The sequence below is a fragment of the Haliotis cracherodii genome, unplaced genomic scaffold (assembly GCF_022045235.1).
Source record: "Haliotis cracherodii isolate W230 unplaced genomic scaffold, xgHalCrac1.p SCAF_11, whole genome shotgun sequence".
Taxonomy (NCBI): domain Eukaryota; kingdom Metazoa; phylum Mollusca; class Gastropoda; order Lepetellida; family Haliotidae; genus Haliotis; species Haliotis cracherodii.
In genome coordinates, this window is record NW_027266266.1 from 3,772,850 (window position 1) to 3,795,922 (window position 23,073).

At 42.2% G+C, this 23,073-nt stretch overlaps 1 protein-coding gene and 1 pseudogene across 1 annotated transcript; both read left to right on the forward strand.

The window, feature by feature from the left end:
• Window positions 1–5,518: 5,518 nt before the first annotated feature.
• Window positions 5,519–18,621, forward strand: LOC139455246 (zinc metalloproteinase nas-13-like). The gene is made up of 12 exons (XM_071236797.1): window positions 5,519–5,671; window positions 6,490–6,550; window positions 8,037–8,133; window positions 8,595–8,701; window positions 9,804–9,918; window positions 11,566–11,635; window positions 12,642–12,845; window positions 13,384–13,510; window positions 14,572–14,757; window positions 15,265–15,387; window positions 16,789–16,914; window positions 17,236–18,621. Exons 1-12 carry the CDS (start codon window positions 5,606–5,608, stop codon window positions 17,331–17,333), a joined length of 1,380 nt encoding a protein of 459 aa, XP_071092898.1. The 5' UTR covers window positions 5,519–5,605; the 3' UTR covers window positions 17,334–18,621.
• LOC139456028 (uncharacterized) lies at window positions 18,274–20,625 on the forward strand (annotated as a pseudogene).
• The last annotated feature ends 2,448 nt before the right edge of the window (window positions 20,626–23,073 follow it).

Consider the following 23,073-nt stretch of genomic DNA (forward strand, 5'->3'; position numbering starts at 1 on the left):
TGGTAATATTTTGTTCAAATAAATTGGTTCAATGAAGACTGGGATAAGAAATGAATTTGAATCCACTTAACCCTTCCATGTTTGAAATGTTGTAAATTTGAGCCGAAAAAAGCACTTTATTGATTTCTAAAATATCCATCAACAGTTGCTTATTAGGCGAATCCATGTTTTAATTTTTTAAAGTTTTTAATCAAATAAAATCTTAAAAAATAAACCATGTAGTAGTATTCTTTGAGTGCTGACTAAACGTCAGCACAGTTTATTGTTTTGCATATAACATCTCTATCTTAAGATATTTTAAAGTTATAATCAAACATATGATAAAATCAGCCGAGAGGTATGGTTTCTTTTTCTCCTCAGTTTACTTTGATCTTGACGTATCTCGTGTGGAGGATGAATTCCATGTACCGAATATGAGTGAGTGAGAATGGTTTTACGCCGCTTTTAGCAATATTCCAGCAATATCACGGCGGGGGACACCAGAAAGGGGCTTCACACATTGTACCCATGTGGGGAATCGAACCCGTCCCTTCGGCGTGACGAGCGAACACTTTAACAACAAGGCTCCCAGACCGCCCCTGTACAGAATGTATGTATACGGTATAAAACGAGGTGAAGTGAAGCTCCACACTGTATAAAATGTGTTGTATCTAAAGGCATTTAGGTCTATACATGAGTGAGTGAGTGAGTGAGTATGGTTTTACGCCGCTTTTAGCAATATTTCAGCAATATCACGGCGGGGGACACCAGAAATGGGCTTCACACGGTCTATACATGAAATGAACTATCACCTCACAGTCTAAACACCACCTATACGCAACATACCCATTATTTGTTCAGAATATAAAAAAGTCAAAACATGTTTGAACATGTTTAAACTTTTAAAAAGTTTAAATATGTTTTGAATTTATACATGTTTAAAGTTAAAACGTTCAGAATTTTAAACATTATATATGAAAACATGTTTCAATAAAGTGCATATCATTAGGCAAAAAGACAAATATGGATAAGATCAGATACACATACACTTGCATTACATATATAACTACTCGTACAATATTAACATTAAAATAAACAACAGAGAAACAAATAAAGCAATGAGTGAGTGAGTATGTTTTTTGCGCCGCTTTTAGCAATATTCCAGCAATATCACGGCGGGGGATTCCAGAAATGGGCTTCACACATTGTACCCATGTCGGGAATCGAACCCGGGTCTTCGGCGTGACGAGCGAACGCTTTAACCACTAGGCTACCCGACCGCCCATAAAGCAATGAGACGTGGCAGGCCTAAAAACGACACCAAAACAAAGCCGTCTCATTACATCACTCTTACTTCGCAACAGATTCATATCTGTTCTTGTTATCAATAAATACGCCACACTCAGCAATATTCCAGCTATATGATGGCAGTCTGTAAATAATCGAGTCTGGATAAGACAGTCCAGTGATTGACATCATGAGCATCGATCCACGCAATTGGGATACGATGACGTGCATCAACCAAGTCAACGAGTCTGACCACTCGATCCCATTAGTCGCCTCTTACGACAAGCGTGGTCGCTTTTTACGGCAAACATCGGTTCCTGAAGACCTTTTCTGACCCTGATCTTCGCGGGTGGGCAAAGATTGAATGTACGGGCGGTGCGTGAATCATTTTAGACCATGTTTACAGACGATACAAAGTTTTGCCTCCGATTCACAGATGGCAGAAAACATTGTTGGCGACGTAGCCGCGAGCAAGATCGGTTTTGGGGCGGTAGTGTCATGGTATGGGACGGTATCACAAACGACAGGCGACCTGATTTAGTTATTGTGAATGGACATTTCACCAGCGGTGTGGGTACAAAATGTTGCGTCCATTCACTGAAAGTATCGTTAAGAATTTTGAATTGCAGGATGACAATTCCAAACCACATCGTACCCAGGTCTTCGTGGATTATTCCCTGGAGAATATGGACTTTGGACTGGTCCCTTGACATGTCCCCAATAGAGCATCTGTGGGATTTTCTCGGGCATAGGGTGTACTCCAGAAACCCAGCACCCGCCAACGTGGCCCAGAAGTAGCTCTTCAGGCGGAGTGGCGGGCAATACCAAGGGCAATTATACACAAGTCACTGAACAGTATGCCATGAAGGTGTCGCGTGTGTCGGCCAACATGGTTGACACATCAGATATTGGTCCACACGCCCGAAATAATTTAACAGACATTTATCGTCATCACACCTCCAATATTTTCTCATCAGTTCCGTTACTTTTTGTTGGTAGACTATATAAAGGCCTTTTAGCGAGCAAGATCGGGAAATCAGCCCGCGTATGGCCCCTGCAGCTACGATCTTTTCCATCGTTATGAACAGTTGGATTTGGCCGCAATATGTCCCGGAAGTCTTACCTGTCAGACCAGAGAAACTCCAAATAAGCGTGATGTTACATAGGCTAGAGTATCTTCCCTTTCATAAAGGGCAATGACTCCAACAGTGGACCGATGGATTTCCGAGAAAGGCGATAACTGACAAAATTGAATTTTCTCTCTTTTGCCAACATGAATGGGCGGCCATTCGGCTCGATGCCAACTTTATTATATCTATACATGTATATGGTATATCTGTATATAGTATGGGTCGGTGGCGTGGTGGAGTAGCCTAGTGTTTAAAGCGTTCGCTCGTCACACCGTAGGCCCGGGTTCGATGGCTCACATGGGAACAATGTGTGAACCCCATTTCTGATTGCTAGAATAGTGCTAAATGCAGCGTAAGACCTTACACGCTCACTGTATGTCAGTAGGGAATACGGGGAAACACTACGGACAGATATCAGCATAAATCTGTCTGATTTTCTTCTTTTCTGACCTGGATGGTTGCATGTAAGGGACATAGCGCTTAGGGCGAGAAACGTGTGCGTTTGTGCCAAAAGGTTTCTTATGGGTGGGATGGCAGGAACACGCCCCCGTATATTCTACCGAAACATTGAAGATTGCTTGATTTTGATTGGTAAAATACAGGTTTCATTTTTGCTTGGAAACTTCTATTAAATATATTAAGCCTTTTCACACAAAAAACGTGCGTATGAATACATCGAAAGCGTATATGTCGATTCATAAAAAATGGCTGCCAATCAATCACCTCATAGGAATTGTAAAACGTATGGATATTTCCTCTATTACACGCTGGGCCTCTAATACAAGCCAGACCTCTAATACACGCCCGGTTAAATTCATAGACAGCTTAGTGTCTTATACAGGCTATACCGTATGTTCTTGGCGACGATAGGCTATGACGTTCTAGGATGCTCATGATATCAATCACTAGATTGTCTGGTCCAGACTCGATTATTTACAGATTGCTGTCATATTGCTGTAATATTGCTGAGTGCGTAAGAGAGCACCGTTTTCAAAGCAATCTTGCAGTCAAGGTAGACATAGAGATAAACTAACTGTGTTTTTTTTTAATTTGGAACCGAGCACTATAGCGATATCTACTCTACATTGGGACAACATCAAGTTTCAAAACACAGCAGGTTTAGCTCCTATTTGTGAACACTGATCATACATGCTTACCTTTGATAAACGCTTGTTATGAGGAAACCTCTTTTCATGGCATTTTGTTATTGTTTGTTCAGCATGTTTGTGTCATGTTTCACAGCATTATCCACGCGGATGTATTATAAAGAATATCGGGATGTTTTCACTACTGAACATTTAATCAGAATCAATCCAATATTTATTCATTTACACGACTCGAGAAGCAAGCAACATGGGACATGTCTTTGTGTATATCATTTTCCTGAAGGGTTACCTCGTTTACATACAAATATGGTAAGGTGAGGTGAAATGGGGTTTAACGTCGCGTCCAACTTTATTGCACTTATATAGCGACGTGCATGTACGTGTGTGTGTTGTACTAGTCCGGACTGATGCCGATTTATAGTGCTAGCTCACTGAGATACCATGCCGCAGTTTAACATGAATACCCCACTCAGACACCGTATACTGACTCCGAGCCGACCAGTCCTTGTTTTAGCCCCTTTATGCCGAGCGCCAGAGAGGGTAACGCGGCCGGGGCGGACGCTCTACCACTAGACCACGGAGGCGGTCACATACAAATATGGCGTCTCCTTTGTCTAAAGGCGATTGAGTCAGAATTGATGATCGGTGAACTGGACAAATAGGGTGAATTTTTTTTATCATTATTGAAATAATATTATAAACCTAATGTAACACTACTGTGTGAGAAGGTCCTTTAACGTGTTAAATAAACTGCAAATGTATTTATTGACCAGGAAACTCAGGAAATACCAAAGCTTTATGTTTGTTTGTTGTTTAACGCCGCACTGAGCAATATTACAGCTATATGACAGCGGTCTGTAAATAATCGAGTCTGGACCAGACAATCCAGTGATTAACATCATGAGTATCGATCCACACAATTGGGATACGATGACATGCATCAACCAAGTCGGCGAGCCTGACCACCCGATCCCGTTTGTCCCTATATATAAGCAGAATATTGCCAGCAACTAAATATATATACCCCTATATATACATATATATATATATATACATATAAGTGTTTTTATATAGGGGGTATATATTTTAGTTACTGACCATAACGAGTTCCTGTGACCCGGGAGATGGTGGGAAAAGAGAAGGCCCGGTTCGATTCCCCACATGGGTATAATGTGTGATGTCAATTTCTGGTGTCCACAGCCGTGATATTGCTGGAATATTGCTAAAAGCAGCTTAAAACCCATGGGCGGGTACAGCTTTTTTTAAAGGGGGGGGGGGGAGGGGGGTGGGGGGGGTGGGGGGGGGGGGGGGGGGTGTTGCATAATTAAGATCTATTTATTGTCTTTGGTGGTAATTTATACAGAAATAAAGATTTTTTTCGAATTAAAATAGGGGGGTGGGGGGATGGGGTGCTCACTCACTCTCTCACACAATCACTCACTTTTTCACTTTGAAGATATCTAAAACCGGGATCTGAAAGAGGCGTTACTGACGCCTTTCACAGTATCTAACCTTGGATGGTGAAGATTTTATCGATGAAAGTCGGGACATCAATTCTCAGACCTATGCATGTTGACCTCTGCGGCTGAGGGTCTTTTGGCCAAGTATAAACAGTTTGATTTTATTCATTTACACCTTTTTACAGCCAACCGTTCTTCCTCGTCTCATTTCACTTAAATCATGCATGTCATTTTCCCGAGGGTCACCTCGTGCGTTATCGTGATGAAGTAACCACACCATCCAAGTTGTTGAGGGCACGACTGCTCTCGTTTAGGTTACAGATTTACTCTTTGAAGCAAAATCATCACCTAATTGTGCCTAGTCACTGACACGTTTGTCGCTGTTCTCAAAACTAACATGTCGTCATGAAAGTTTAATGGTGTCGTGTATTCACACAGTGTTTAATAAATTCCATATTTGGAAGTATGTCCGTACACGTGACCAATAAGGAAGTGAATTGTCACCCAAAGGTTGGTCAGGGGGCACGATATGTTCAGATGACACAGTGCACTTCAGTTAACCGGACAGGAGACAGGAAACAAGACGGCTAGCAGTATTATATATAACACCAGGGACAACGATTCTTACCAGACCAGATTTGTGATGATGATATTCAGCATGGCGTCTACAAAGTTTGCCTCTTTTCTCGCCGTCATTTCATTTATACAGGTGAGATTAGTTTCACTAATGTAGAAATTGTTTATATGTAGAATACATTTTCAGAAAAGTGATATTTCACTGCAGTGAACATAACACTTTGAAGGAAATTTTGTCATACAAGCCCGGAGTGAGGAAGGTCCGGGGTTCTATCCGCGGCCGCGTCATACTAAAATAGGTTTCTTTTTTTGAAGAGGGTACTTGTTGTTTTAATGACTCGTAACAACTGGCGAGGGAAAGAAGATATTTTCGTTCCCCCGTAACTCGATGAGATAAACGTGATACTTCACTCGACACATGAAATTTCCTCTGTATATCACAGTACTTACACTAATAATTTTGTAAATAGCAATATACGCTGCGATACAATTATGGTTCTATGTTTTTTGTCATAAAGTTTGTTTGTTTGTATATTTGTTGCTTAACGCCGCACTCAGCAATATTCCAGCTATATGACGGCGGTCTGTAAATATTCGAGTCTGGGCCAGACAATCCAGTGATTGACACCATGAGCATCGATCCACACAATTGGGATACGATGACATGCATCAACCAAGTCAGCGATTCTGACCACCCGATCCCGTTAAACGCCTCTTACGACAAGCATAGTCGCCTTTTACGACAAGCATGGGTTGTTGAAATCTATTCTATCCCCAATCTACACTGGTCTTTTGTCATAAAGGGGAGGGTGGAGTGATAGATGACCCCCCCCCCCCCCCCCCCCTCACACACACACACCCGAATCTGTGTTCAGCGTTGTCCAGCGTTGTCAGATAGATGACAACCTGAATACTTTTTTGTGTTTACATTCTGACCATTGTCTCTTCCAGATTCTGAGCAGCGTGTCATCCTTGACCATGGATCAGATTATTCAAAACGCAGCTAATTCAAGTAAGAAATCAAATTTCACAATGTCCCTTCTATGTACCTCTTGTTAACTGATCAGATTCCGCTTCTCATATCTATTGAAATTGCTTCAAACAAAATGACGGCGCCCATTGAAGACGATCTGATCAATAATCAAGATCTTTATTGTAATAAAGCGGGTCTTACCTCGCGAAGCGCATCAAACTACGTGAACACCTTGATCAAAAACATGAACAGAATTCCAAATATCTATCGACCCCCAGTTGGCAAATCGTTCAGTCGACCGAAATCTCCACAGTGAAAGCCATGTTGTTTATGAACCGGATGTCTTGTTCGTTACGCGATTTTGATTGGACTATGCATAGACTCGTTAGTCCAGCTAAAATGTAATTCAAGCCTAGTCCGGACTTTTACAGTCAGTTATTTCCCTTGCCTCGGGAAGATGCTTGGAAGTTGACGGCTGACAAAATAGACAAAATACATTATGGATAAGAACTTCTTTATTAAACTGTGATAGGATCTGTACCGAAATGTCGCTGTTATAGTATTATAGAGTCCAAAATCTTTGTCCAGTTGGTAGACCCGAATGATTACCCTACTCTCACCCTGTCAACATCATAGTGTCTAAATCTACCGCTTATCTATAGTTTTCCTATTAACATGGTCCCGAGTTCTGAATAATTAATGAGGACTACTTTGCTATACCACTCAGACTCTGTATGCATTGATCAAACAATACCTGTCCGTAATGCAAGGTTTCCGATTTGGTGAAGTTTACTGTATATACAGTATATACAGTAAACTACGGTTAAAACGAACTCAAAGGGACAACTAATCTTAGTTCGTTATAACCGTAGTTCGTTATAAAGGAATACGGCATATGTACAGCAAAAGGTCGGGACAAAAAAATAAGTTCGCAATATCCGTCAGTTCGTTCAAAGCGTGTTCGGTATAAACGTAGTTTACTGTATATTTAAATAAGTAGATAATATATACCTAATGCCACCACAAATGATTTCAGGTGGACATTTAAGCACATGTAGGGCTTTCAGAATTTAGTTTACTCTACTTAAGTTTGGATCGACCCAACACGGGAGGTATCAGGGCTCAGGGGGTCCATTCATCTATGCCCATCGGAATCTGCTGTGAAGAATCTTGTCCCTAGGCGTGCCAGAAACGTATGGCCCTGTGTTCGAATCCTAGATTGTATATTCTGGTTTGTTAGCACCACATCCTTGCTCGTTCGACACGCCTTAAACAACTGAAATACTGTTCAAAGCAGTGTCGGCCCCACTCAATCACCAATGCATTCTTATGAGGCACGGCTCAATCTTCCATGAGTTCATCATATAAGTCGGGGCGAACCGGGATTCGAACCCACGATCTTAGTATTCTGGCATGCCAAAGGGAGGCAACTCTGTAGAGAGAATTGCGACGCCTTCAACGACTGGGCCACTCGTGCCCCGGTGATGTATGGCTCTCACGATCACTCCCTCCCACGTCTTTGCAGGTGCGCAGTTCGAGTTCATGGATGAGGCCAACGGCGTGGTGCAAGTGGAACTGGACATGAAGTTCACGTTAGAACAGTGGCGGGACCTAATCAAACTGTAAGGGCATGCGATTTATTATGTTATTGATTAAAACAATTCATATTTAATTCATTCGAGCAAATGTAAAAACTTTTTTTTACATTTTTTGTTGTTACTATTGTGAAGTGTTTCGGGGTCATAGAATTACGCTCGTGTGATGCATGGTGTTATGTATTCCGGGTTTACTTGCGAGAAGGAATAATTTGATGGTTATTATGATTAAGGTTATGATTATTGTTATTGTTGTTGTTGAGTCATAAGGATTATGGGGATTGTAGGGGCAATAACATAAAGTAGATTATTTTAACATTTGAATCCGTTTCTTATAAAATATGACAATTAATATCAGTGTTAAGGAAATTATATAAAATCATTCCACCGCCTGGTGTCTACGTTAAAACTGAGACTATGCTTGCAAATACTAGGGGAAATTTATTTATAGCTGTTTGTTCTGACTATTGCTACTCTCTGTGTGTCAGAAACAAAACCAGCGGAAACAGCCGAGAGAAGCGGAAAGCCGTTCGGAACGCGCGACTGCGCTGGACATCGAAGGCAATCCCATACGAGATTGCGCCGAATACATTTAGTGAGCGTTTATGCTGCCATTATCTATGATATAGTACTGTGTGTTCGCAATTAAGCAGAATTTCATTCAAGAACAAGTGGGCGTAATATACCTGACACTCATAATATGACACATGAGTGACCCAGTCTTCTAAGGCGCCGTAATTCGCTGTGCAGAGTTGCATCCCTTAGATGTGCCAGAAACCTATGATCGTGGGTTCGAATTTCTGTTCGCCCTGATTATGTTTCTAGGTTTGTCAGCACCATACCTAGGGTCGTGGGATTCACCATCTTCCCGAGGCAAGCATGTCCACGATCCTGTATCAAAGCCTAGTTTCTAGTGGAAACAAGGCTAGTGGACGCTCTTGCCTCGGGAAGATGCGGTTTCACCAAACTGGTAAACGTCTGAGACCTGCATCGCTTCGGGTTTTCCTCCCACATCAAGTGACACGCCGTGATATAACTGGAGTATTGCGAAAGGCGGCGTTGAACCCAACTCACTCACACACAACTAAATGAAAAACAGCAACAGGTGTTTCGTACTGGAAATGACCCTTGACCTGACGAATACTTTGATTGTTTGTTTGTTTGTTGTTTAACGCCACACTCAGCGATATATTCCAGCTGTATAATGGCGGTCTGTAAATAATCAAGTCTGGGCCAGACATTCCAGTGATTGATATCATGGACATCGATCTACGGAATTGGGGTACAATGACATGCATCAACCAAGTCAGCGAGCCTGACCAATCTTGTTAGTCGTTTCTTACGACGGCAAGCATGGGTTGCTGAAGACCTAATCTGACCCGGATCTTCACAGGTCGACCCGAAAAGGTACAGTGTCCACCTTTGGGGCCTATTTTTTAGTTTCAGACTCTGTAACTGTGTCTGAAACCTTGTGTCTGTGTCATGATGGCGGTTGGTTTACACTGAGTTGCCAGACAAACAAAGAGGGTGTTTAAATACCTAGAACCAATCGTGCCATGACAGTTGACCGGCCTGAAACTAGTTTATAAAGAGTCTGTGACAAGTTAGGACAAATCACCTAGTCAGCGGGTAGTTTCAGTTGTGCTTGCTATACTTGTGTCGTTACGAAAACCATGAAATGTGTTGTTTGTTGTCAGATACCAGGGAGCAACAACAGATCCGGAACGCGATTGATGACTGGGAGATGTACACGTGCATCACGTTTCGTACAAGCAGCACTGGGAACCGAGTCAGATTTCAAGATGGCGGCGGGTAAGTAACTCAGTTGATGCGATATGCGGCTTTAAAGATGGCGTTGTCAGCTCTTAGACTTTTCCAATGTGGACCCAAGTTGTAGGTGTTAGGATTCAGGTAATATATCACAGTTGTCGGTGAATGTTAGTTGTCGGTGAATGTTACAGTTGACGGTGAATGTTACAGTTGACGGTGAATGTTACAGTTGTCGGTGAATGTCACAGTTGATGGTGAATGTTACAGTTGACAGTGAATGTTACAGTTGACGGTGAATGTCACAGTTGTCGGTGAAAGTTACAGTTGACGGTGAATGTTACAGTTGATGGTGAATGTTACAGTTGACGGTGAATGTTACGGTTGACGATGAACGTCACCTTTGTCGGTGAATGTCACAGTTGACGGTGAATGTTACAGTTGACGGTGAATGTCACCTTTGTCGGTGAATGTCACAGTTGACGGTGAATGTTACAGTTGACGGTGAATGTCACCTTTGTCGGTGAATGTCACAGTTGACGGTGAATGTTACAGTTGACGGTGAATGTTACAGTTGACGGTGAATGTCACAGTTGACGGTGAATGTTATGGTTGTCGGTGAATGTTACAGTTGACGGTGAATGTCACAGTTGTCGGTGAAAGTTACAGTTGACGGTGAATGTTACAGTTGATGGTGAATGTTACAGTTGACGGTGAATGTTACAGTTGACGATGAACGTCACCTTTGTCGGTGAATGTCACAGTTGACGGTGAATGTTACAGTTGACGGTGAATGTCACCTTTGTCGGTGAATGTCACAGTTGACAGTGAATGTTACAGTTGACGGTGAATGTTACAGTTGACGGTGAATGTCACAGTTGACGGTGAATGTTACAGTTGTCGGTGAATGTCACAGTTGACGGTGAATGTCACAGTTGACGGTGAATGTTACAGTTGTCGGTGAATGTCACAGTTGACGGTGAATGTTACATTTGTCGGTGAATGTCATGTTTCTCGCCGAATATACAATACTCATCGGTGAATGTGCCACAGTTGCCGATAGATATGGCATAATAAGTTGTCGTGGATTATGCAACAATTGCGGGGTGAATGGTAGAGTTGTCCTAGAAATGATGTCAGTTATCGTAGACGAGGTCCAAAAGATGTTCTTTTAGGAAATGTATCACAGACGTCGGGATCCCATTTATTCGTTACGAGAGCACAGTTGTCTTTCACGAGATCAGTTAATCTTTACGGGATCACAGTAGCCTTTTCCGAGATCACAGTTGACCTTTACGAGATCACAGTTGTCCTTCACGAGATTACAGTTGTCCTTCACGAGATCACAGTTGTCCTTCACGAGATTACAGTTGTCCTTCACGAGATTACAGTTGTCCTTCACGACACGAGATCACAGTTGTCCTTCACGAGATTACAGTTGTCCTTCACGACACGAGATCACAGTTGTCCTTCACGAGATCACAGTTGTCCTTCACGAGATCACAGTTGTCCTTCACGAGATCACAGTTGTCCTTCACGAGATCACAGTTGTCATTCACGAGATCACAGTTGTCCTTCACGAGATCACAGTTGTCCTTCACGAGATCACAGTTGTCATTCACGAGATCACAGTTGTCCTTCACGAGATTACAGTTGTCCTTCATTATAACGTATATGTGGTCTTCATTTCAGTTGTTCCTCGTTTGTGGGAATGCTTGGGCGTGGTTCTCAGGCCATCACTCTCGCGAGAGGTTGCAGACAGGTTCGTTGTGTTAAAGCTCATTTTTCGAAAAATACAACACGAAAAACGTAACGTAAAGTTTAAAACATAAACGGTGTTCACATTATAATATTGAAAAAGTAACTTATACGTGTTTGACCTCTTGACGCCAATTGACCCGTGAAGATTCGGGGTAGAATAGATCTTTAGCACTCTGTAAAAGGCAACTATGCTTGTCGTAAGAGGCGACTAACGGGATAGGGTTGTCAGGCTCGCTGACTTGGTTGATGCATGTCATTGTATCCCAATTCCGTAGATTGATGCTCATGATGTCAATCACTGCATTGTCTTATCCAGACACAATTATTTAAAGACCGCCGTCATATAGCTGGAATAAACCTGAGTGCGGCGTTAAACAACAAACGACGCAACCTGAAGCCAATTGGCTTTGTATAACAGAATTATCCTGTAAATTAAAACCCCACTCACTTATCAAATGTATGAACGCCGACGTCCGCCCTGCTGTTTGTACCCATTGAAACCAAATTTTCATATCACAGTCTTGTTACATTGTAAACCCGTTGGTATGGAAATCCCCCAAACATGAACTTACGGGGCCCTCTACATTTTTATATACATGTTGGATGTTGGTCTGGAGCGTGCTTTCATGATCCGAACGATTTCACTTGGATCGGCAGTGTCCAGATTAACCGGGTTTTCTTTAATGGAAGAAAATAAATAATTTGGATATAATTTCATATTGGTTTCCATACAATTCCGAACAACACCCGTGCTAAATACTGTTAAGTGACACGTGCAATAAACTTTGCACGATTGGGCCAAGAAGAGTCCAACAAAAGTACAGTAAACTATGTTTATAGCGAACACGCTTATAACGAACTGACCGATATAACGAACTTTAGTCCCGGCCATTTGTATGTATGCTGTATATATGCTGAAAACGAACTACGGTTATTACGAACTTTTGTTAGTGGTCCCTTCGAGTTCGTTATAACCGTAGTTTAAGGTAGTTATTTCTCTCTTCCAGAAGGGTACAATTATTCATGAGATCGGACACGCCGTCGGGTTCCACCACGAACAGACGAGGCCAGACCGGGACCGCTTTGTGCGGATTCTGCGGGAGAACATTCCCCCAAATGTGTTCTTCAACTTCCAAAAATACTCCACATCAGTCATTGACGACTTCGGCGTCCCTTACGACTTCAGCAGCATCATGCACTACGGCAGCACGGTAAGACGTACCCACGGAATGGCACGTCATTTTTCTGTTGCATGCTGTTTTACGCCTCTCTCAGCAAGATTCCAGCTATATCACGGCGGTCTGTACAAATCGAGTCGTGCACCAGACAGGGGTTGATATTATGAACACGCCGTACAATGACACGTACAAGCCCATCTTGGAAGTCCCACGGGGTAGATCAAGTCATACCCTCATTACAGTTAATCGAATGTAATTCCGAGGCCTGTGTTGGGGTAGTTGGGTAGTGTGGTGATTACGGAATGAATGCAATGGTGTGCTCGTGGATGATCAGTGACGTTTTACCTGACGGATATTTTGTCACAGTCAGCCATAGCATATCTATATAGTTGGCTCTTGCGTGTTCGAATCCGGGCAAAACACCTGTGGTCCATATCATGGGCATTGGTGAATGCCGGACACGATGACCTCACTCACTCGATCACTCACTCACTCACTCACACACTCACTCACTCACTCACTCACTCACTCACCCGTCCACTCACTCACTCACTCTCCTTCAATGTTTCAGGCGTTCACCGTGAATGGTCGGCGTACCATTGAGACCCTTGATCCGCAATTTCAGAACAGGATCGGCAACCGACGCGGCCACAGTTTCCGAGATATCAAACTCGCCAACAAAATGTACAGTTGCTCAGGTACATAGCTTGGACCTCGGCCAATGCAACACGATGAATAGTGCATGCGTCATTCACAACAGTACGTCCTGTGAACTTCAGCCAGTGCAACACAATATGCGGTGCATGCGTCATTCACACCAATACGTCCTGTGTCAACTATACGATACAGGAAATGTGGGAAGCCACCTAGTGCATATTGTTAGGGCAATGTATGGTATAAACAGCAATATACAGTGAACTAATTGTCGAAATACAATGACACCCTTTGAAACCGGACTCTCCCCAATAAAATATGCAAATTGGGGGATTAACGACACATCGCTAGGGAGAAACAAACCGCAGGGCAAAAGAAAGTATACACCCTTGTTTGCTGGTGGCTAAACTGAAACAAACAAGACATGGCTGTTCCGTATATACGGTATGATAGTCATATGATTGGACCTTAAGTTTGTAAATTTATCCAGGACTGTTTTCAGCCAAGGAATTATGAAATTTTGATAACGTTTGTAATTATTTGGTCACATCTAATTTTATACTGTATACATCCCGGGCTGTTTATATCGTTCTGTGTTTGTATAATATACAGTTATAACAGTAACTGTCCACGAGACGTTTTTTCCAGATTGACAGGGTCTGACTGTATATCCTTACGCATCATGAAGTGCATGCCTGACTAAATCCAAACCTAAAAATAATTTTGTTCAAGAAAATAGTAATTTGGCCACAGGTCGTACAGATAATTGTTGAATTAATGCCCTGAAAGGAATGTTGAGGGCACGATGACTCACTCACTCACTCTAAGTCGTTTGGCTCCCCCTTCCAGAGAAACATACGTACGTTCGAATAAGTGACACAAAGATATTCTGTGCCCCCCCAAAACACATTAAATGTAGCAATTGTTAGGATGTAGTTCCAGAGAACAGCCAGTCTCCATCACCTACAGAAACATATTCCATTGATTCAAGAGGAAAAACACTGATTAAAATGAAATAAACGGATCACTGAAATTCAATAATGTTCCACCGGTAGCACCCGCCACATGCACAATTCGCATCTTAAGGTCATCTTCCTTTTTTCAGAGTCTTGCACGGGCATCACGGACGCTGACTGTCCTAGCAGTCGCGAGGGGTTTGTTGGCAAAGACTGCAAGTGTTGGTGCCGTGGCACTGGTAACAGCCCTGTTCAACTTTGTGACGGCGGCAGCATCGGCAACGGCGGAGACGGTGGAGACGGTGGAGACGGCGGCAGTGTCACGCAAGCACCAGGTGGGTTCAGAGGAATGGACCAAATATGACACTTTGCTGGTCAACAGGCAATCTCAATACAGTCATATCTTAGTTCCTGCTTCCGCTATACAAAGGTCAGAGGACATCCAATTATGGGTCATGTCAGAACGACTGGGAACCCAGGCGACGACACACGGACGCCAAATCTAGCAGACCCACGTACGAGGACAACCAGCGTCAAAAGCGTGCATCTGCCGAGATATCATCATGTACTGCACTAGTAGAATAGGTCTTCAGCAACCCATGCTTGCCGTTAAAGGCGACTATGCTTGTCGTAAGAGGCTAAGGGGTGGTCAGGCTCGCTGATTCGGTTGAGGCATGTCATCGTATCCCAATTCGGTAGATCGGTGCTCATGATATCAATCATTGAATTGTCTGGTTCAGACTCAATTATTACAAACCGCGGCCCTATAGCTTGATTATTGCGGCGTTAAACAACAAATAATAAACAAATGAACAAACATCATATACTGTGTTTTGTTTCAGTGACGGGGACGTGCGTGAACATGAACGCCAACTGTGAGGCCTGGGCCGGCCGTGGGGAGTGTCAGCGAAATCCCAGCTACATGACGGTGTACTGTCAGAAGGCCTGCAACGTCTGTGACAAAGGTGAGTGTCAGCAAAATCCCAGCTACATGACGGTGTACTGTCAGAAGGCCTGCGGCGTCTGTGACAAAGGTGAGTGTCAGCGAAATCCCAGCTACATGACGGTGTACTGTCAGATGGCCTGCGGCGTCTGTGACAAAGGTGAGTGTCAGCGAAATCCCAGCTACATGACGGTGTACTGTCAGAAGGCCTGCGGCGTCTGTGACAAAGGTGAGTGTCAGCGAAATCCCAGCTACATGACGGTGTACTGTCAGAAGGTCTGCGGCGTCTGTGACAAAGGTGAGTGTCAGCGAAATCCCAGCTACATGACGGTGTACTGTCAGAAGGTCTGCAGCGTCTGTGTCAAAGGTGAGTGTCAGCGAAATCCCAGCTACATGACGGTGTACTGTCAGAAGGTCTGCGGCGTCTGTGACAAAGGTGAGTGTCATGAGTAAGTTATTACAAATCTATTTAAAAAACTTCCACCAAATGCAAATGTACTTGTTCGCCACAAGAAGGTCAAGTTTTCCTGGAATGTACACATTAATAGTTTACGAGAGAATGTCAGTCGGACAATATAGTTTCATCTGAAACCTGTATTTTAGACATTAGCGTAACTACCATATAGGCTATAAAGACGATTGCCTACACATTAGACCCGTGAAGATCCGGGGTGAATAGGTCTTTAGCAACCCATGCATATGCTTGCTGTAAATAGCGACTATGCTTGTCGTACGAGGCGACTGAAGAGGTCGGAGGGGGGTGCATGTCATCGTATCCGAATTGCGTAGATCGGTGCTCCTGATGTCAATACCTGCATTGTCTGGTCCAGGCTCGATAATTTACAGACCGTCGTCATATAGCTGGGATATTGCTGAGAGCGGAGTTAAACTACAAACAAACAAAATCCGAAAATGAGCAAACATAAGTAAATATGTTCTATGGGTGGTGAGGTGAAATGGGGTTTAACGTCGCGTCCAAGATTATTGCACTTATATAGCGACGTGCATGTACGTGTGTGTGTGTGTGTGTGTGTGTGGCTGCTTGTACTAGTCCGGACTGATGCCGATTTATAGTGCTAGATCACTGAGATACCATGCCGCAGTTTAACATGAATACCCCACTCAAACACAGTATACTGACTCTGAGCCGACCAGTCCTTGTTTTAGCCCCTTAATGCCGAGCACCAGACAGGGTAACAACATGTACCATCTTTTAACGTCTTTTGGTATGACGCGGCCGGGATCGAACCCCGGACCTTCCGCTCTCCGGGCGGACGCTCTACCACTTGAGCACGGAGGCGGTCCAAATATGTTCTAAGCTGAGGACGATGGCCTACAGTTGGTTGGTTCGGTTTGTTTGTATTTATGTTGTAGGATGAGTTAAGTGTAAACATAATATGAAACATCCCCTCTTTTTATTCAGTGGCAACGTGTGAAGATATGAACACCAACTGTGACTTCTGGCAAGGTCGAGGTTACTGCACTGACATGTTTGTCAATTACATGCGCGAAAACTGTGCACAGTCATGCGGCTACTGCAGAAGCGATGGTAAGTAAAATTGTACATATACTGATCGAAAAAGGTTAAGGATCATGAATATTTGGGGACAGCTTTTTTCCAGAGAAGACTGAGCACACAGTTTCATAAAAATATCCCCAATAATATTCATGATCCTTTACGTGTATATTATAATATAAATAACATTTCAAGTATTTGCACATCCTTATATTATATTCGCAGATGCATTCCATTTCTATATAGTAGACATAAAATAGTCCTTACCTATCAAATAAATGAACCATCAAGTTTGAATATTTTTCATTAAAACACTAATTGCTTCTAATGGGTATAAATTTGTTTGAAATTTAGAAAGTGGCTATAACGGACAACCCTCTTTGCACCTTGGAACATCAATCTTCACCATCGTCACGAGCGGCCTGGCGGTGCTGGTTTCCTTCCGCCATTGATCGACTGTTTCCGTGAAATCTCGAAAGCCGACGGAAGATGACGCAGAGACGAGGCGACGTGGTTTTGCTTTGAACTTTGGAAGTTGGGTTTATCGTACATAAACATAAGAGTGCGTGAGTGAGTGAGTGAGTGAGTGAGTGAGTTGGATTGCAATGTTTATCAGTCATATCATATGTCAGCATGTCAGCTTGATGTAAGTGGGAAGCCCGAAGGCTCATCGAAAACGTTATGGATACCGAAGTCTCTGAGGCGCGACAAAACTACTTCTCTCTCGTGTGATGTCAGTATCGATTATTGCAAGTGCCTCCTTGCAAACATCAAACCAGATAAAGTTCGTCGTCCTCAAGTACTTCAGTACACCGCTTGAGAACCATCACCAGAACATACGATGATATCATACCGGTCCTTCGGGCGTCACACGGGGGGCCAATATCTCCCAGGGTCAAGGTCGGCAATTGTCTCAAGTACCCGACCTACCTTTCTGAGTTGCTTCCCTTGTATCAAACCACTCGTTCACTAAGGGTCACGTGATCAGTTACTCCCAGCTGTGAAATCTTTGTTTGACAAAATAACTTTTTCTTACAATGAAGCTATCAAGTGAAATGACTCTTTCAATCAAGAACCTACGATTCATAACCCACTACTGGTGACACTTCACAGAAGTGCACAGAGAATATATAGATAAATATATCTGCTATTGTCATCATCATCATTATTATCATTATTATTTTGTGATGTAGGTCTTAGGCCACTTTCGTAAAACACAATCAGTGCGTATCCTGGATTCGAACCCACGATCACGGGTGTCTAAAGGACACAACTCTGCACAGTGGGCCACCCGCGTTCCCCTCGTAGCCAACAAGTATATCGAAGTCAGCTTGAAATAAAACAAGATGGTTTAACACATATACTATTTATTGTGTTAATGCTATTATGGATATGACGAACATTGCTACCACAAGCGTATTCAAGCTTCCGCTATCATTCGTCAAATTCCGGTATGGAACGGAAGGTCACGAAGGTTTACGGTTCAATGTTTGCGGAACTCAGGGTTTCTTCAGAACAGATATATATATATGTATATATTTGGACATAGTTCGATGTAAATGGGACATATCGATAATAACAATTATCAATGATTTTGCGTATGTGTTAATGTTGTAAAATACTATATTGATGTAATTTTACATGTATGTTACTTTTTTATATTTGAAATAACATGAACTATTCTGAGCTGAGCTATGGTGTCTTCATTGAATAAACATCTTAAGACTAAATGTATTTCCGAGGTGCACTTCTTCAATTGACACTGTGGCATTATGACGTCATGTTGGTTGCCAACCACGACGGCTGAGTAACTTGATAGTCGATGCCGCAGCCAATGCAACCGTTGAAAACTATACTGAACAAAAACCGTTCAGGCCCCATGAATATGTTTGGGGATATTTTTATGAAAGTGTGTTCACAGTCCTCACTACAAATAAATATGCCCCAAAATATTCATGATCCCCATAGTTTTTTTTGCTACGAAAAGACAAGACTTTATTATCTCAAGGAAAATTCATAATGCACAGTTGATGAGCACGAAAAACTAAAATATGAAATATGACATATTAAAATATGAACTTAAGAAAATAAGATACTAATCTAACCACAGGTAAAACATGTAGAAAATTGAACACTATCACAGTAACGACAAGGCATGGTATTTAAAATCATAAATATAAAAGCGAACTGTTAAAAAGTATAAAACAGACAACCTTTTAAAAGACGAATCCTGGCTGGTATGAGTGATTTATGGACCTTGTTTGTTATCAGCATCGGCATGCGCAGTCGGCGGCCAGGAAGTAGAAACTGATACACATAATGATGTATATGACAGCCGTTATTTGACAATTCGCTACTCATAAAATGTCGCCGTTGTTTTGAAATTGCGTACCAAAAATCTTGCTTTAGGAATTTATAAATGTATGTCTCTTAGATTAATTTCAACAGACAGTCTCACATATCAGCAGTAAAAATTAAAAACTAAAATGTTTTGAATAAATATTCTGTGAAACAGTGTGAGTTTTGTATTGTCAAGTTTAAAATACCCAAGACACCGAGAGAAATACAATCGTCTTTGATCCTTTTTATAAATATGCTCCGCGTTGGCATTCCAAGTGAGTCTCGAAACAATAATAGTGCCAAGATACTTATATCGTTCAATCAAATCAATATTTTCGTCAACAAAGAAATCTATGATCATTGCCTTTGCATTTTTAACGTTTAGAGTAAGAAAATTATAACAATTGTATAACCGTTAAGTTTGCAGATGACACAGATGCTGGCTGTGTCACCTGCAAACATAACGGTTAAACAATTGTTAAAACTACTGACACAATTATTTGTGTGTAAAATAAATTAAACAGGAGAGAGCACACGACCTTGGGGAGCACCCGTAGATGTAAAGGTCACAGATGATATGATACCATTTAAGTCACAAAGTGTGGTCTGTGTACAGGAAAGAAGACTATGCTTGCCGTAAAAGGCGACTATGCTTGTCGTAAAAGGCGACTAAAGGGATCGGGTGGTCAGGCTTACTGACTTTGTTGATGCATGTAATCGATCCCAATTGCGTGGATCGATGCTATTGACGTTCATCATTTGATTGTCTGGTCCAGACTCGATTATTTACAGACCGCCGTCATATAGCTGGAATATTGTTGAGTACGGAGTTAAACAACAAACAAACTGAGGCCTGAAAGCGCGAGAGACCACATCGATCTATGTCAAGACAACCGCCAGTCATCATAAGTGACTAGCCCCTATGATGTCACGCCATGGAAACAAGCAGCGGAAGAACATGTTCTCTCCCAACGAGGGACGCTTGGCCGAAGCAACTGCTCGTTCTCTCCCAACGAGGGACGCTTGGCCGAAGCAACTGCTGAGAACATACAGGAAGCTAATGAAGGGATATTTTCTAAGAGTATTCCTCACATGAAAGAATGGCTAACAGCAGTTCCAGTCAATGCTTTGGACTCCGACACTGACTTGCCACCCTCAAAGGTAACGTTCTGTTTGTTTGATAGACATCATGAAGGAAATACAAAATCGGTAGAGGAATTGCTAAGGCGTATAACGTTCGTTCCCGAAATGAAAGGCATAATCAATTCGCAAGTACAACAATTACACAGGGAGATGAACCGCAACAGCTATTTCCTAGGTGCGATGTCCCCCAGAAACTACATATTCGTCCTGCGTTTGCTACTATACTCACCAACAAAAGTTCCAGTGACACCAATATTTTAGTGTCATTTTCAAACAAGTAAAGTTTGGTTTCCAATATTGTCGTACATGTATGGAATCAAGTCACAAAAACGCAACTGCAACAGAAAAGCATGCATTCCGTGCAGAAGTTGACTTTTATGCAAGCCCCATGCATTTCACTACCCAAGAATGGGTATAAAAACATGGGATTCCAATTGCATTGTTTAGCATCGTGCTGACAACAACCAATCAGAAAAAATATCAAAATTACGCAATTATTCAACATAACGAAATGCCACGCCTGTCCGAAAATGAGCGTCTGCGAGCCATTGGTAAGCTTGAAGCAGGATCGAGTCAACGTGATGTTGCAAGACAATTTACGTCCACAGAAACACAATTTGGTGATTATGGCAACGTTGGCAAGAGACGAATGCATCAGAGACCATCCTCGGAGTGGCGTGCCACGCGTAACCAGTAATCGACAAGACAACTGGATTCGAACAACACACCTACGAAATCGATTCCAGCCAGCAACAGTGACTGCAAGAAGCATCCCTGGCCTTCGACGAATATCTTCACAAACCGTACGTCGTCGCCTCAGATGTGCAGGGATTGTCGCCAGAAGATGAGACCAAGATGTGTTGCTTGCATGCAACCAGTTGTCGACCGGAATATTGCTGAGTACAGCGTTAAAAACGAAAGAAACAAACAAACCTACATGGGTATGATATGTGAAGCCCATTTCTGCTGTCGGGCGCCTTGTTAATGCTGGAATATTGCTAAAAGCGGCGTAAAACCGAACACACTCAGAAGATATAGCGAAAAGGGGAAACAAGCTGGAGTTACGGAATGGAGCTAGAATTAATAATCAGTTTTTCTAATGATATATGCAAATATACTGCGACGTGCACAACGTTCTGTAGCTCCCCTGTTTTTTTCTGGAATATTTTCAAAATAATAAAACTATTAAAAAACAATATTACCACGAAAATGACAAACCTATTAACAGAAGTTTCAATACAACAAAACAACATGTATATTCCAGAGAAACCTATACTGCATGCTATATACTATATGCCAAAACTCTGAGGTCATGATGATGCATTACAAAATAAGTAATAAAAAATCTTAATTATGTAAAAGTAAATAATGACATGTTCTTTATGGTTTACATGGCAACGATGTTAAGAATCGGGTCAGAATTTTGGTATCCAAATTTGAAGAGACACCAGGGTGTTACCGGGGGCAAAATATTACGCCCTGTACTCATAACAATTATGAATGGACGCAAATAATATCAGTTGGACACACAGGGATGCGGATGCTGGGATGATTAAATTGAAACTATAAGTTTGATTTGTATGATATTTGTGTATCACTGTTCGCACATTCCATGTCAGATTTCTTTACTCATTAAATTCCGTTTCCGAAAATCCTTTTCCGAAAGAAGCAAAAGGCCTCACACATAATTAGCATATTTTGTTGCTGTTGGTACAGTGGCCACTAAGCTGGTACTCGAATATATTCCCGGGACCCCCAAAATTCATTACCGAGTCCCAGGACTCACAATTACACAGGCTTCTATATCTCACTATCACAAAATAAATATAAGTATAAGGTCTAAATAAAAATAATGAACAACATGTTGCAACAATGTATTTTTTGGCTTTTTTGCTTCAACAGGCTTAATCATAATGATTATGCATGTTATTTAAAGCTCACGACCTCCTAATTCTAAAATTTCGTTTGGTTTAAAATGAGAAAGAAACTTAAGTATTTTTTCGCGTGTACACTTCCCCTTTAACCCCCTCGCCTCGGGAAGATGTATTCTCTGGGTCAAGGGTCTCTCTTCAGAGTCCCCCTTCATGATCCGGTAATAGTTATTCTAATGTCAGACCAATATACAGTATAATATTTCTAGAATCTTTAGTTCAACTCATTTGTCCGGCCTAATGAATAATTGATTTTTCATCAAAGTGAGTGAGTATGGTTTTACCCCGCGTTTAGCAATATTCCATCAATATCACGGCGGGGGACACCAGAATTGGGCTTCACAAATTGTACCCATATCGGGAATCGAACCCGGGTCTTCGGTGTGACGAGCGAACGCTTTGACCACTCAGCTACCCCACCGCCCGATTATTCGTCTAACAAATGAGACGTAAATGAACGTGTTGAAGAGAAGAGACTGTCGATGTTGAAAATGTCCACGCTTATAGTCCTGCCCAGAACGATGTCCGTGGCACCCAGCACAAGGCGAGTACCTGATAATGTCTCGTTCAACGCCGATGACAGGAACACCGATTCAGATAACTCCCGCACCCCCGCACCCCTCTGTATCCGCCCATGCTGTAAACCATTAAATGTATGAGCCACCAAATTAATGTCAGTGTCGACCCCTGGCCTAAACTGCGTCATGAAATTAATGCAAGTAGCCCTGCCATTAAACTATATATACTCGCATATTTATACATTTGTGATTTTTCACTG

Excerpts from the sequence above, each read along its gene's own strand:
- LOC139455246 (XM_071236797.1), top strand. The coding sequence starts at position 5,606 with ATGATGATATTCAGCATGGCGTCTACAAAGTTTGCCTCTTTTCTCGCC. Across the intron at positions 5,672-6,489 it reads CCGTCATTTCATTTATACAG|ATTCTGAGCAGCGTGTCATC; the intron begins GTGAGATTAGTT and ends TGTCTCTTCCAG. Across the intron at positions 14,758-15,264 it reads CAGTGTCACGCAAGCACCAG|TGACGGGGACGTGCGTGAAC; the intron begins GTGGGTTCAGAG and ends GTTTTGTTTCAG.